Raw genomic sequence first — 13,663 nt, 5'->3', positions numbered from 1 at the left:
GCAATCTCCTTGCCCCCGCTTTTACCCCTTTTGTCGTTCGTTAACAATTTGCAATAAATTAGCCAGCAACTGTGGCGCATTTTCACTTGAAATGCGATTCGAATTGCATTTGCACGGCGACATTTTGTCAGCATTTTCTTTGGTTTTTCTTTTACTTTATTTTTCTTACACTTCTTTTTTTGTTGTTGTTGTTACTTACTCGTATGCAATGTTACCGTTACCCTGTTCAGTTTTCGCTCTCCATGCAACAAAACACTGTCAACGAGTTAACACTTTTTACCACAACACAATTTCGAACATGTCTTGACAATTTCACACTCGATCTAACGTTGCAACTTGCAACGAGCAACTAGCAACTAGCAGCAACTGCAAGTACAACTACAGCAACAGCTGCCGCAGACTAATTTCAAATTTCTACCTGGCAGCCACATTTGGTGTGTCCCTGCTCTCTAATACCTTGTGCACACTCCAGTTAGTCGCTGACTGGAACGAATTGGGTACGGAATTCAAGTTCACCTGGCATGTGGCACACAGCCCAGCACGACACTCGTTACGCCCACGTAAAGGGTAACAAATACACATGTGACCAAATGTCTCTATATGCTTACAACATGCACAATTCCTTTGAACTAGATCCATTTTCGATTTAAATTAATGATAACTCAGCGCAGGGTTTAACTTATCTATAATTATAATAAATTGTTATTTACCCTTCAGGAACCAACTAATTTATAAATTCTAAAGCATAATATAGAGACTCGTGGAATGAAAAAAAAACGTAACACTTATTTTAAAATCGTTCCAAAATACTTCAATAAAAAAGATATATTGCGTTTTACCGAATCTATTTCCAACGGTTTCAATATTTTCTTAAATTTTGGTCTAAAAATACTTCAATAACTAGTTTAAGAAAAATGAACTTTCTTTTAATAATTCCCATTAGTTAAAAATAAAAATACTTCAGAATTCATATTTAATTAAAAAGAAAGATATATTGCGTTTAAAATATTGCAATTCAAATGCTTCAATATACTCTTTATTGTTAGAACATAATCACTTTAAAAATAATCACTAATAAGAATAATATAGATAGGGTAGATCCTACAAATCCTACAACCCTTTGGTGTTCTCAAAGAAAAAATTAATTTGTTATCCTCAAAAAGAAAATACTTCCTAAAAAATTTACCTGATTCGAACCATAAATTCAATACCTTTTCTTTTTTTTTAATTTACAATTCGTTCGAAATAAAAAGTATTGGTATAATGCTTAGTACTGCTCCAAAAGGGATCGATTTTACTGGATTAAATATTTATGCAGATTATGCTGTTACAACATTATGTTTTGTTATAGAAATGTGATACCTGTTTAGGGCATTAATTTGTCAAATATCTTACAGACAGACTCAAAACCCCACTCGACCTCTCCAGTGACATTGAAATTGATCTTATAATAGCCTTGGGGCGCTATTTCAGGCATTCCATCTCCTGAGACTTCACAGTCACTGAAGGAATAGTTGCCATTTACCCAAGGAAAGAGATCAGCAGGAGCTCGAAAATTGGAGCAACCGCCGAAATTCTTATAAACCAAGTTCTCGTAGAAATTTTTGAAGAACTCCTCGTAGTTTTGCTTTGGTATACTCCAGGGCACAGGTGTGTAGTCATCATCGTTTCCAGATTGACTGCGCATTGCAGTGGCCTCCATCTGTTTGCAAATAGAACTGTACCGACTTATTCAGTCAGGTGTGAATTAAATACGAACCATGGTAGTTTCATCCATGACATAATTGAAGTTTACAAAGCCAGCAAAGAAGTATTCTCCCCTGGGACTTCTCTTAATTCTAAACTCAACATCGAGTTTATCTCGATCCGACGTATAAGGATCAACCGAAATGGGTTCATAATCCCACCTGCGCTGTTATTACAATCCGAATGGTATATTTTATATACTGACACTCATTGAGAAATACTATATTGTTTACCTTAGCATCACATCCGAACAAGAATACGAATACAATGATTATACCGACTGCAGTCAACACTTTGCAAAACATTTTTACTATTTACTAACGACCCGATACTTTTTGGCCTTATATAGCAGAGAATTTAAATAAAATTGCGCTATATCTTGTTATAGATACTTAGCTGAATTCCAAATAACTATGTTAACAAGTTCTAATTGGAGTTCATGTTCATTCTATCGGATTCATCAATTTGATAATTAGAAATTGTTAATACGAATACCATCGAGTAAGCATGCAATTAAAATTAGTTTGTCACGTTTGTCGACAATGCGATTTCGAGAAATTAGAATGTTCGGGTGACAAGGAGAGTTGAGAATATAAAAGAGAAAAATGTGTAATGCATTTTTAGAATTTCGCTGAGTTGGATGCCATTTTGCTACGTATTTAATTAAGAAAAATTTAAATGCACTAAATATATCGATTATTATTTACATTATTTAGAAAACACAAGGTACCACCATTAACATTTAGATCTTCAAGATTGTTAGATCTAGAGTACCCAAGCTTCGTGACAATATTCAAGTACATAGTGGCATCATGTTTGTTTCGCTCAATTCACCTCAAAAATCAAATAATGAACGTAAATCACTTAATTGATAGATTTGTTTCATAATTTTCAGCTTTATTAGTCTGATTTTAAATATCAGATCATTTTAACCAATTGCAGTACAAGAATTTTTTATTCAATATTCAATGCCCATATTTATCAAATACCCTGACGACTCCCACAAAACCCCAATTTACTTCCCCAGTTACTTTGAAATTCACCCTATAGTAACCTTGGGGAACTATATCGGGGAAGCCATGCGGCTCGATTTTGCAGTTAACAAAAGTATAGTTGTGATTTTTCCATGGAACAATATTTTCTGGCTCTGGCAAATTGGTGCAAGTTCCAACATTACTATAGATTATGTCTTTATAGTAATTTTCCATGAATTCGTCGTACGTTTCCTTTGGTATACTCCAGATCACTGGAGCATATTCATTCTCATTTCCAGCTTGACTACGCATTGCACTGCTTTCAACCTGTTTGGAAATATAGTATATATATATCATTTACTTAAAGTATTTCGGAATACGAACCATAGTTCCAGAGTTATCAAAGTCATAATTGAAATAAATATATCCATCAAAGTAGATTTCCCCCTTGCGATTTTGTTTTACTCTGAAATCATTGGAAAGCTTGTCTGGATCCGAGGTGGAGGCCTCAATCGAAATGAGCTCATAATCCCACATGCGCTATAATATCAACTCTGATTATAAAAGAGTTCCATTGATATATATATTTTGTTTACCATAGCGTCACTTCCAAGCAGGAATAAGGATACTCCGATTATACCGAACACACTAAACGCGTTGCAAATCATTTTCAATATTTACTCCAGCCAATGATCTTGGGCTTTATATAGCAGAAATTTGAAATAGAGTTTCGCCATTATTTAATGGTTAACAAACTCTTGTTGTCGACCATGTATATTCTATCGGATTCATAATTAATATAATTACAAAATGATAATTATAATTTGGAGTTTGTCAACTGCATTTAGCATGTTCGATTGTCCGTCCGTCTGTCTGTCCGTCTGTCTGTCCGTCCGTCCGTCCGTCCGTCCGTATGAACACCGAAATCTCAGCAACTATAAAATATACAAACATAAAACATTTTACATATGGATGAGTCTAATTATGACTAAGAATGTATAATTTTTTCGTAACTATTTATGCGCAAATTACAATAATAACCCACAATAAAAGATTTAAAGATAAGAAGCCTATTACAGTCACAATGTCTATACCTTTCTTATGTGTTATGATGAGAGGTGTGACAGAATAGTAAACCAACATTAGATAAACAACATTTTTGATTAGACCTGGCTTTAGCTTTCATGTATATCCTGTGCATATCATGATTGAGTTTTAAAGAATTGCGCGCCTTTCATCTCCTAACTAAGTCGAGTAAAGGAAAAGCTAGCTTGACTGCACACAATAATAACCAAAATGATATATTTAATGTTTAATTTTGTATTTTATTAGAGTTAATACAAAGTTATATTATTATGCTTAGGGCATGAATTTATCGAATATCTTAGCGACTCCCACAAAACCCCAATTCACTTCCCCAGTTACAGAGAAATTTGCCTTATAGTAACCTTGGGGGGCTATATCGGGAAACCCTTTTGGTTGTACAATGCAGCCACTAAAGGTATAGTTATCATTTTTCCATGGATAAATATTTTCTGGTTCTGGCAGAGTTGAGCAATTGCACAAATTCTTATAAAGTAAGTCATCATAGTAACTTTTCATGAATTTGTCATAGGTTTGCTTTGGTATCAAATAGGGGACCGTTTTATATTCATTCTCGTTTCCTGTTGGACTGCGCCAAGCCCTCACCTCAACCTGTTTGGAAATATAATATATGTACTTATGACTTCTTAAGGTATTTTAGAATACATACCATTGTTCCATTAGCAAGTTTATAATTATAAAAAATATATCCGTCAAAGAAGACTTCACCCAGACGATTTTGTTTTACGTTAAAATCTAGTGATTGTTTTTCTGGATCCGAGGAATAGGTCTCCACCCATATAATTTCATAATCCCACATGCGCTGTAACACAAATTCTGATGGTAAATGAGTTCTATTCAGATATTTTTCTTTACCTTAGCATCATATCCAAACAGGAATAGGGATACAACGATTATACCGACTAAACTAAACACCTTGAAAATCATTTTCAATAATAAGTCCAACCAATGATCTCTGGCTATATATAGCAAAAATTTTAAATTAAATTACTCCATTATTTGGTGGTTAACAAACTCTAGTTGTCGTCCATGTATATTCTATCGGATTCATAATTATTATAATTATAAAGTGATAATCGAAATGGGGAGTTTCTCAGCAGCATGTAGCAAATAATCAGGTTAAAATTGGTATTAAATAGATAGTTTTCGATTGGGGAGAATGCAGTATTGTTCCAGCGGGAATATAACAACTGTTACATAATTGATTGTATTGTAAATTTAATATTTCTTTTATTTCTGTTAGCGACATGTAATTCAACATTGTAACAAAATTATAGCATCTATCTATAAATCACTGAAAAGTGCAACTTAATAACAAATATGGGACTGTAGTTCTTTGAGAAGCGAAGTATACCCCTTGTGTCAATGCTGAGTATAAGGTATAATACCATGCTTATCTGGACAACCACTTGAGAGTCAGAGCACGGGCAGCGAAAGAAGAAGAAGAGTCAGAAGCAGCGACAGAGGTCGAGGCGTAGACCACTTCAGTTTCAACCATTCTGAGTGATCGATATTGAAAAAGCAATTGAATGATGTGCCGCAGAGCAGAGCGACGCACCCCTTGAGCAGTGTGCTCCGCTTAAGTGGCATGATCGCCACTCGAGTGTCGTTACCAGACACAGAGAGTGTTGGTGTTGTGGCGGTTGTGGCTGCGGCAGCGGCTGCGGTGGCATCCACATCCACAGGCAAAAGCAAAGGAAAAAGGCGGGGCTGCACTTAATTTAATTGAACTCGACGAAGGCAGCGAGCGCTGCAACATTTTGAGCCGCCAACGCAACCAGAGATGCAACATAAACACTTGAAACGACACACAAGAGTGCGAGTGTGTGTGTGTGTGTGTGAAAGAGGGAAACTGAGTGAATGAGAGAGTAAGGGATAGTATGAGTGAATATAAAATCAAATTATCGCGCTGCACAGGGAATCAAAACAGTATAAGAGCCAACGGAATTATAAACGAAACGCAATTTGTGGCGAGAAGATGAGGGAACGCAGGGAACGTTAAGGGAAAAGAGGGATGGGAGCAACTTCGGTGGGACTCCTTCTTATGGCTGCCCCCCTTTTTTTTTATGTTGCGGTTAGTTTGCTAATAAAAGCGCAACTGGCAACTCCCTTGAGGCGTTCATTTAGCGGCAGTCAAAGCAACAGCAACGGCGGCAGCGTCAGCGGATCGATCTTATACAACCACAAAAAGATGAGCACAACGATGCCGACGACGATGACGACGACGTGGTCGTAAATCTTGAACTTAGCTGCTGCCCCACAGCTCCACAGTCCATGCATTTCTACCTTCGCTTCACTTGCCCCTCAGCTCACCCGGTGTTTAGTACGTGCGGACAGCGATGGCTATAACAAGATGCGACCGACCCGTCTCCTCATAAAAATCCAGGAGGGAAATATATACAGATGTGTTTGTGTGTACATACATACATACTTACATACTTATATATTATCCAGTTTGGGGCCCAATTTAAAGCACGACTTGAACGATACCGGCGCTGCCTTTGTGTAGTTTGCGAACGAGGCAAACTGGCTGTGGCAGCTTCTTCTTTCCAACTGTGGCACTTACCTCTTACTTCCTGCCCATCCATAGCACGTCCCTTGCCAAATTCGTTGCAAGTAGTTGAAGGATAGAGGGAAGGAAAGAAGAGCGGCTATTAGTAATTTATTGATTTGTCTAAATTATGGAGTGTTTCAATCGGCTTGTTTGTTTGTTATGGCTGCAAACAGCACTTACCGCGCTTTGGCACGTTGATGCCACATGCCACATGCTACGCAGCGCCCACCCACCATGCACGTGGCGTTAATCGTCAATCTTTCCCATGAGCATTCCAGGAAGCTCCTTCGAGCAGTCCAAAAATAATTGGAATAAAAGCTCTAGCTGCGATTTGTTAGGTTTGTCAGATTAGCGACAAACAAAAAAGCTCTGGAATGAGATCTGACTCATTGAGATCGTTGATAGACTTTTCGCCGTTAAAGCTTTAGGGTGCGTGAAATCGATGTGATTGTTATTCTGACTCAGATTATAATGCAAATGACAAATACTCATACACACACTAACATACGGCTCACTAACCAATTATTGATATGTGTGGGCTCTTTTAATAATGACAATAAACGCAACAACTCAATTAATTAAATATCCATATTAAAATATAAAGGCAGCATTACACACAATAACCGCCAACAACAACAACAAGTGATTGTCCAACAAAAACAAAATAGCGAAACCCACATAAAAAATGAAATAAACGTCTGCCAGTGTGTGCGTTACTTAATTATCGTAAAAAAAAAATGCTAACCACATTCAAATTTAATTGCTTGCGCGTCGTTTGAATGGGCATTAAAAGCAAAATAATCCACAGACTTTCCAGCAATTCCAATTCCAATGGAAGCATACTATAAGCTGAAGCCCAAAGACAGCGTGGGAGTTATGATGATCATAAAGTGTTGGAAGTTGCGACCCAATTATGAAACTGTCATAGATAGTAGTAGTAAATGCACACACCCAACCAAACGTGCACACTTACACGTACATAACATAAAGCCATAAAGCACAATGGGCTTTTGCCCATACATACATACAAGTGTATTTATGTATGTTTGTGTTCGTTAATCCACGTGAGGGGTGGCTGCTGTGCAGTAGTAGTAGTAGTAGTTGTTGTTGTGTCTGTGTGTGGTGTCTGACAAAGCGGCTTACAAACAGTGGACGAGCAAAGAGGAAACTAAAAAGCGATTAGCCGCTGACAACTTGTTCATACGTGTGTATGAGTGTGTATGCATGTTTAAGTACGTCTCAATAAGCACCCACTAAGTGAGCGAAAGAGACAGACCGACAGAGAGAGTGAACAGTAATTTGAAGTGACAAGTCGAGAACAGAACGACTTAATTACGGGCGCCGGCGACGTTTGCGTCGTTCGTTTGCCTGTCACCGACGCAACGATGACGTCATGCAGCAGCACAAAAGCTCGCTCTTGTCATGTTTTATAACAGCTAATAACTTGAAATGTTGTACGCTTAATGCTGCTTTATTTATAGCAATGTCCAAAAGTGTCTCTATTCAGCTGTATATGGCTGTTATTTGTTGTTGTGCGATAAATACTTTTCGGACGTTACATTCCCTCATACATACTACATATGTATGTATGTATGTACGAACAGACAGCACTTGTGGGTGGTGTAGTTCGATTTGACTTGGTTTGTTTGGTTAGAATGATATCGGCGATATCTTATCGACAATCGCTACCGTGACCAGTGAGGCATCGTGTACCCAAAATCATATTTCAAGCACTCGAGTGGGTTATCAGCAAATTGCAAAAGTGTTTTAATTGCCAAGTCGTTAAGGTGTCTGCCAAGTGCTACACACACAGGTCGCGTATAGCAAATCACAACAGCTCTCTGCTACGCAGCATTCAACCTAACCTCAAAACCCCAACAAGCTTTCGCTAGAGCGGAGCAGCAAAGCGATAAGAGGGTGGCGGTTATCGCTAATCGCAAAAACTCGAAAGGCCGCCACACTTGAAAGGCAACAAAATTGTTATTTATGTAGTATTTTTCTTGTTGTTATTTTGCATGTTTTATTTATAGCTAATTTATTTTTTTGCGCTGGCTGGCTGGAAGCACTTGAAGCACTCTACTATGATTTGCGCTCTCATTCATACTGATAGACTTTCTCGCTCTTCTTTTGCAGTTTTGAAAATGAACAGTTTGGCCCGAGGGCCGAGGCCCTGCGTCTCCTCCCTGTGCCGTTGCCTGGAAAACTCGACAGTGCGGCAATGCCAGCAGCCAAAACAATTCCAAGCTCGTAAGAATAACAACGGTAACATCACCAACATCAAGAAGATCAGCAACACATTGAAAAGTACGTTCCTAGGCACTATTGGTAGTACTTTGGGCCCGCGTAGTGCGGCCGCCCGATCGTTTGCGTCTGCATGGAGTCAATGAGACGTAACGAGGCGAACACTAGCCACCACCCGAATAAGGTAAGTAGTATGGCAGTACTTGTAGTACACACTAGTATGCACCCCCTTCTCCCTTGTCATGACTGACCACCATCGAAGGTGATAAGAAAGCGTAATTATTTTATTGTCATTTGTTTCGACCGTTGTTGGTTGTGGCTTGGCCCTCACCTCAAGTGGACGGGCGGTTTCTCAAGTGGCCACTAGAGTTTACAGAGTACGCAGATAAAGCACAAAATATGGATGATAACACATTCAGCAAAAAATACACCAGTCTCATAATAATATCGTTGGGAAAGTTGAGTTTTTGTTGTGGTTTTATTTATGGTCACAGCGGTGGTAGCCTTAATTTTGTGTTGATTGATTTATTGGGACGAAGAAAATACAATCACAATTACTTAAAGCTGTCTTTGTTTATTATTGAACTGGCGTGGGACAGATGGATGGACGAGACTGTTTTAATCACAGCGTAAATCAAATGACAACAAGAACAACCACAACAACAACAACATCAGAAGCAGCAAGAACTATATTATTTTCGCCTCGTTTACCAACACTCGCATTTAAGTGGCGTTTTTGTTTATGCGCTTGCCGCTGTCGCTTGCTCTCTTCCTCTCTGCTGCCGCTTCTCTCTTACTCAATTTACGTTTGTGTGAGCGACAGTGCTGTCAACATTCGGGATGAAAATAAAGCGGTATTTAATGGAAACTGAAAAAAGCTAGAAAGAAGCACGCAAAGAATCTATTCAAAATAAAAATAGTAAAACAAAAATGTTGCTGAAACTACCGTAGTTAAAAACAACTATATATACAACAGAAAACTTATCAAAAATAATTGTTTTCTGCGTATAATCTTGGATTTTGACCAGGGAGTACCTTAAAATCTGTTTAATAAATACAATAACAAAATACTCAGAATTCCAGGTTTCCCAAATTCCATCGATCATAAAGATTAGCTAGATTTGACGGGAAAAAGCGAAATTGACAACACTGGTGAGCGCACTTCTTGCGAGTGTGCGTGCGTGTGTGAGACTGTATTTGTATGTGTTGGTTGCGTGCGTGCTGTTTTCGGTGGTTGCTCTTTGAGCTGTTTTTTTTTTTTTTTGTTCAGTCTCATCTGCGTCGCCGCGCTGCGAAACGAACGGAAAAAAGGACGCTGAAGAACGCTCGCTCAAAACATTTTCGTCGGCGTTTTTCTTTTATTATTTTTTATTTATTAAATCGCAAACATTTAAATGTTCCATAATTCGGTCGCCATTCGAAAGTTTACAATTATAACTCTTGTAATGGAATGGAAAATCGGCTTGAAAAGGTAACGACGAGGATAGCATGGCGTAGGCAAGAAGAAGAGTGCAGTACCATTTTCCCCCTCCATTCCTCTGCCGTTATTGTGTTTTTGTATTTTGGTTATAGTTTTGTGGAGATTTTGTAACCTAAGCACACATACACGGCAGCATATTTATGTATGTATGTATAACTAAACTTTTTTTTTTTTTCGTTGGATTTTTCGCAGGTGGCCCTGAATAGCAGCAACGTAGCAACGGAAAGCAATATTAAGCATAAATTGTTAGCTAATTTAAGTGCGGCAAACGCAGCAACAACAACAACGTCATCATCATCGGTAGCAGCAACGGGAGCAGGAACAGCGGCTACAGCAACAACAAATTCAACGGCAGCAGGAACAACAACAACAACGGCGGCCACAAACCAAGCATTGAATTTCAATAACAAAGTGAAGGCAACAACAGCAACGAATCATTTGCAAGGCAACAGTGCGATTAAGAAGCATTCAAGTAAGTAGAGCACACAATTGCACACACATACACATACACGACGAAATGCAACTGCAAATCATCGAAATGAAAGAAAATAACATGAGCTAAAGCTTTTGGTAAAATTTTCGCACAGCAGGCGAACATGGCCGCTTTTAACATGGCCTGGCTGTAGCTTTTCAGATCAGGCATCAATCAAAACCTAATCGATAATTTGGGACAATACAAAAACATGCCATGTGTTTAATTATCGATAACTTTACAATCGGTTTTAACGAAAATATTTCACTTTTCTATTTTTTTGATGGCTCAGAATTAATTGGCGGTGGCAAGGGACACACAAATAATACAACGACAACAAGCAACAACAGCAACTCAACAACATCGTCGAGCAGCAGCAGCAGTTCGTCATCCAATTCAAGTGAATCAAAGGATACGAATTTTGAGTACGAGGACGAGTGGAATATTGGCGGCATACCAGAGCTGCTAGACGATCTTGACGCTGACATTGAAAAGTCGGCGGCGCATTCGGGTGGTGGCAACAACCAAACGACAGCGACGACGACAACAACAGCAGCAGCAGCAGCAACATCATCGACAACGTTAAATGCTAAACAAGCAAACAGCTCAACAGCAGCAACATCCTCATCAGCAGCAGCTCACAAATCGCACAAGACCACATTGCATAGCAATTTGTCGGCCACATCGCCAACCACAATTAAGTTCACACGCCAACCCATTGCCAGTGGCAGCGTCTCGTCAACGCCATCGCCAGCGGCAACCGGCTCCAGCAGCAGTAGCGGCAGCAGCAGCAGCAGTTCAGCTGCTTTGTCCAGCAGCAAAGGATCGTCATCAACGGGCAAACACCATCATCATCATCACCACCACCATCATCATCATCATCACAGCACTGCTGGCAACAGCCCCAAGGGCTTCAAGTCTGCATTAGTGGCACAACTGAATAGTCCGGGACTTAATCACAACAACAACAACAACAATAATAACAACAGCCAGCATCAAAACAACAACAGCAGCAGCGGCAGCAGTAAAAGCAGCGGCAGCACATTGTCATCCTCGACTTTTGCCGGCTTCTCCAAGGGCGGCAATTTAGTTTCGTCCTCCCTCAGCCAGTCTTCCTCGAACTCGAGCGGCAGTGGTCAGCAAGGCAAACTCTCCGCTGGCGGCATGTCCTCGCAAACGGGCAGCGGCAGCGGCAGCAACTCGAGCAATAACAACAGCAGCAGCAGCAACAACAGCAGCGGCGGCAACAATAGTGCCGGCAACAACAGCAGTAGCAACAACAGCGGCAGCATAGGCAGTAGTGGGATTGGGGGCGCCACGGTTAGTGGCCAAAGTTCGCAAGGCGGCAGCGGTAAATCGAGCGCAAAAATGTCCATTGATCATCAGGCAACGCTCGATAAAGGACTCAAAATGAAGATCAAACGCACCAAGCCCGGCACAAAGAGCTCCGAGGCCAAACACGAGATAGTCAAGGCCACAGATCAACAGCAGCAGCAACAGCAGCAGAATGGCGGCCTGGGCAACAACAGCTCTGGCGGCGGCAGCAGCCAACAGGACGATGGTGGCAACAGCAGCACCAGCAACAGCAGCGGTGGCGGCAGCAGCAATGCGAATGCGTCTTCCCTTAGCAACAGCAACAACAATAGCAGCAGCAGCAACAGCAACAACAGCTCGAGCGGCGCCAGCGGCAACTCTTCCAGTTCCAGCAGCAGCAAAAAGCATTTGAATAATTCCAGCAACAGTAGCAACAGCAGCAGCGGCAGCAACAGTGGCGGCAGCGGCAGTAATCAAAACAATGCACACGGCAGCAGCAGCAATAACAGCGGCAGCAGCAGCAACAGCAACGCACAGTCAACGCCGCAGGGCAACAAACGTGGCAGCTCTGGACATCGGCGCGAGAAGACTAAGGATAAAAACGCACATTCCAATCGCCTCAGCGTTGACAAATCATCGGCAGCATCGGCGGCCGGTGAGAAGGATACGCCCGAGAAGAATGCCAACAACAGTGGCAGCAACAACAACAGTGGCAGCAACAACAGCAGCAGCAGCGGCAACAGCAATTGCCAGTGCAACGGCGATGTTGCAGCGACAGCAAACGCTCCCCCGTGTGCCCATCATGCCTGCATTCGACGCATCTCCAATGCCAGCAGTGGCAGCAACAGCAGCGGTGCCAGCGGCAACTCCTCAGCTTCGGCCGTGCCACCTGGCGTCTTTACGCCTTCGGCTGGTTCGCCAGCTGCTGTTGTCTCGGCGGCGGCATCATTGCTGGCTGCCACAACGGCGGCCACAAATGCCGCACAGTCGTCGGCGGGTGGCGGCGGAGGCAACAGCGTTAATCCAGGTGCAGCCAATGCACCGGGTCCGCCGGGCAAAGATGCCAGCATTAAAATCTCCTCACACATTGCCGCCCAATTGGCGGCAGCAGCTGCCTCCAGCAGCAGTGGCGCTGGCAACGGCAGCAACAGCAATGCCAACAGCTATGGCCAGGGCAGCGGAGGAGCCGCTGCTGGTGGCACTGGAGCTGGTGGCAATGCGGAGAGCAAAGCGGCCAGCTTGGCACAGGCCAAGCTAATGGCACCCGGCATGATCTCAGCCACGATGCACCACACAATTTCAGTGCCCGCCGGCAGCTGTGGCCCCAATGCCGGGGACGAGGAGAGCAAATCTCCACCGGCAAAGCGGGCCAAGCACAGTGATGGCAGCAAGGATATGGTCGACATATGCATTGGCACCTCTGTCGGCACCATCACCGAGCCAGACTGCCTGGGACCCTGTGAGCCGGGCACCTCGGTCACCCTTGAGGGCATCGTTTGGCACGAGACTGAGGGCGGCGTTCTGGTCGTCAACGTAACGTGGCGCGGCAAGACCTATGTGGGCACCCTGCTCGATTGCACCCGACACGATTGGGCTCCTCCAAGGTGAGTAGCTGTGACGGGACGGGACGACCATGATGAGACTTTCTTTCAAACTGTTTCCGAAAATAAAGATGCCTTTTTTTAAATAACACACATTTTGATTGCGATTCATTTTTCGTTTGTTATCTTTATATGTTGCGACAGTTTGAAAGAAGTCAGATATGTAGTAGTAAAGAG

General features: G+C 41.8%; 4 protein-coding genes across 7 annotated transcripts in view; 1 reads left to right on the top strand and 3 right to left on the bottom strand.

Annotated features, from left to right (window-relative positions):
* Positions 1-13,663, top strand: part of LOC117570304 (putative uncharacterized protein DDB_G0286901) — a 104,723-nt gene that overhangs the window by 84,236 nt on the left and 6,824 nt on the right. For 2 of the 4 annotated variants that reach the window (XM_052005252.1, XM_052005251.1), the window contains exons 2-4: positions 8,512-8,803; positions 10,292-10,571; positions 10,864-13,489. In XM_052005252.1, coding sequence (XP_051861212.1) covers positions 8,753-8,803; positions 10,292-10,571; positions 10,864-13,489 — 2,957 coding nt within the window. In that variant the 5' untranslated portion in view covers positions 8,512-8,752. Of the gene's footprint in view, positions 1-8,511; positions 8,804-9,912; positions 10,091-10,291; positions 10,572-10,863; positions 13,494-13,663 lie in introns of those variants that run through there. The other 2 variants (XM_052005253.1, XM_034251833.2) reach the window with 2 other exon arrangements.
* On the bottom strand, positions 1,001-2,062 carry LOC117566639 (uncharacterized). Its single transcript, XM_034246180.2, has 3 exons — positions 1,980-2,062; positions 1,760-1,912; positions 1,001-1,702 (listed from the first exon to the last, which is right to left on the bottom strand). The coding sequence occupies exons 1-3, from the start codon at positions 2,049-2,051 to the stop codon at positions 1,367-1,369; spliced, it is 561 nt and encodes a 186-aa protein (XP_034102071.1). The 5' UTR covers positions 2,052-2,062; the 3' UTR covers positions 1,001-1,366.
* LOC127565656 (uncharacterized) lies at positions 2,694-3,387 on the bottom strand. The gene is made up of 3 exons (XM_052005254.1): positions 3,317-3,387; positions 3,105-3,260; positions 2,694-3,047 (listed from the first exon to the last, which is right to left on the bottom strand). Exons 1-3 carry the CDS (start codon positions 3,317-3,319, stop codon positions 2,712-2,714), a joined length of 495 nt encoding a protein of 164 aa, XP_051861214.1. The 5' UTR covers positions 3,320-3,387; the 3' UTR covers positions 2,694-2,711.
* On the bottom strand, positions 4,080-4,751 carry LOC117570306 (uncharacterized). The gene is made up of 3 exons (XM_052005825.1): positions 4,680-4,751; positions 4,474-4,626; positions 4,080-4,415 (listed from the first exon to the last, which is right to left on the bottom strand). Exons 1-3 carry the CDS (start codon positions 4,749-4,751, stop codon positions 4,080-4,082), a joined length of 561 nt encoding a protein of 186 aa, XP_051861785.1.

This window comes from Drosophila albomicans, chromosome 3 (assembly GCF_009650485.2).
Source record: "Drosophila albomicans strain 15112-1751.03 chromosome 3, ASM965048v2, whole genome shotgun sequence".
In the NCBI taxonomy this organism is placed as follows: domain Eukaryota; kingdom Metazoa; phylum Arthropoda; class Insecta; order Diptera; family Drosophilidae; genus Drosophila; species Drosophila albomicans.
Note: the sequence above shows the minus strand (reverse complement) of the source record. Positions and strands in the feature narration are given on the sequence as shown.

Excerpts from the sequence above, each read along its gene's own strand:
- LOC117566639 (XM_034246180.2), bottom strand. The coding sequence starts at position 2,051 with ATGTTTTGCAAAGTGTTGACTGCAGTCGGTATAATCATTGTATTCGTA. Across the intron at positions 1,913-1,979 it reads TGTTCGGATGTGATGCTAAG|CGCAGGTGGGATTATGAACC; the intron begins GTAAACAATATA and ends TTGTAATAACAG. Across the intron at positions 1,703-1,759 it reads TCATGGATGAAACTACCATG|ATGGAGGCCACTGCAATGCG; the intron begins GTTCGTATTTAA and ends ATTTGCAAACAG.
- LOC127565656 (XM_052005254.1), bottom strand. Across the intron at positions 3,048-3,104 it reads TTGATAACTCTGGAACTATG|GTTGAAAGCAGTGCAATGCG; the intron begins GTTCGTATTCCG and ends ATTTCCAAACAG.
- LOC117570306 (XM_052005825.1), bottom strand. The coding sequence starts at position 4,751 with ATGATTTTCAAGGTGTTTAGTTTAGTCGGTATAATCGTTGTATCCCTA. Across the intron at positions 4,627-4,679 it reads TGTTTGGATATGATGCTAAG|CGCATGTGGGATTATGAAAT; the intron begins GTAAAGAAAAAT and ends TTTGTGTTACAG. Across the intron at positions 4,416-4,473 it reads AACTTGCTAATGGAACAATG|GTTGAGGTGAGGGCTTGGCG; the intron begins GTATGTATTCTA and ends ATTTCCAAACAG.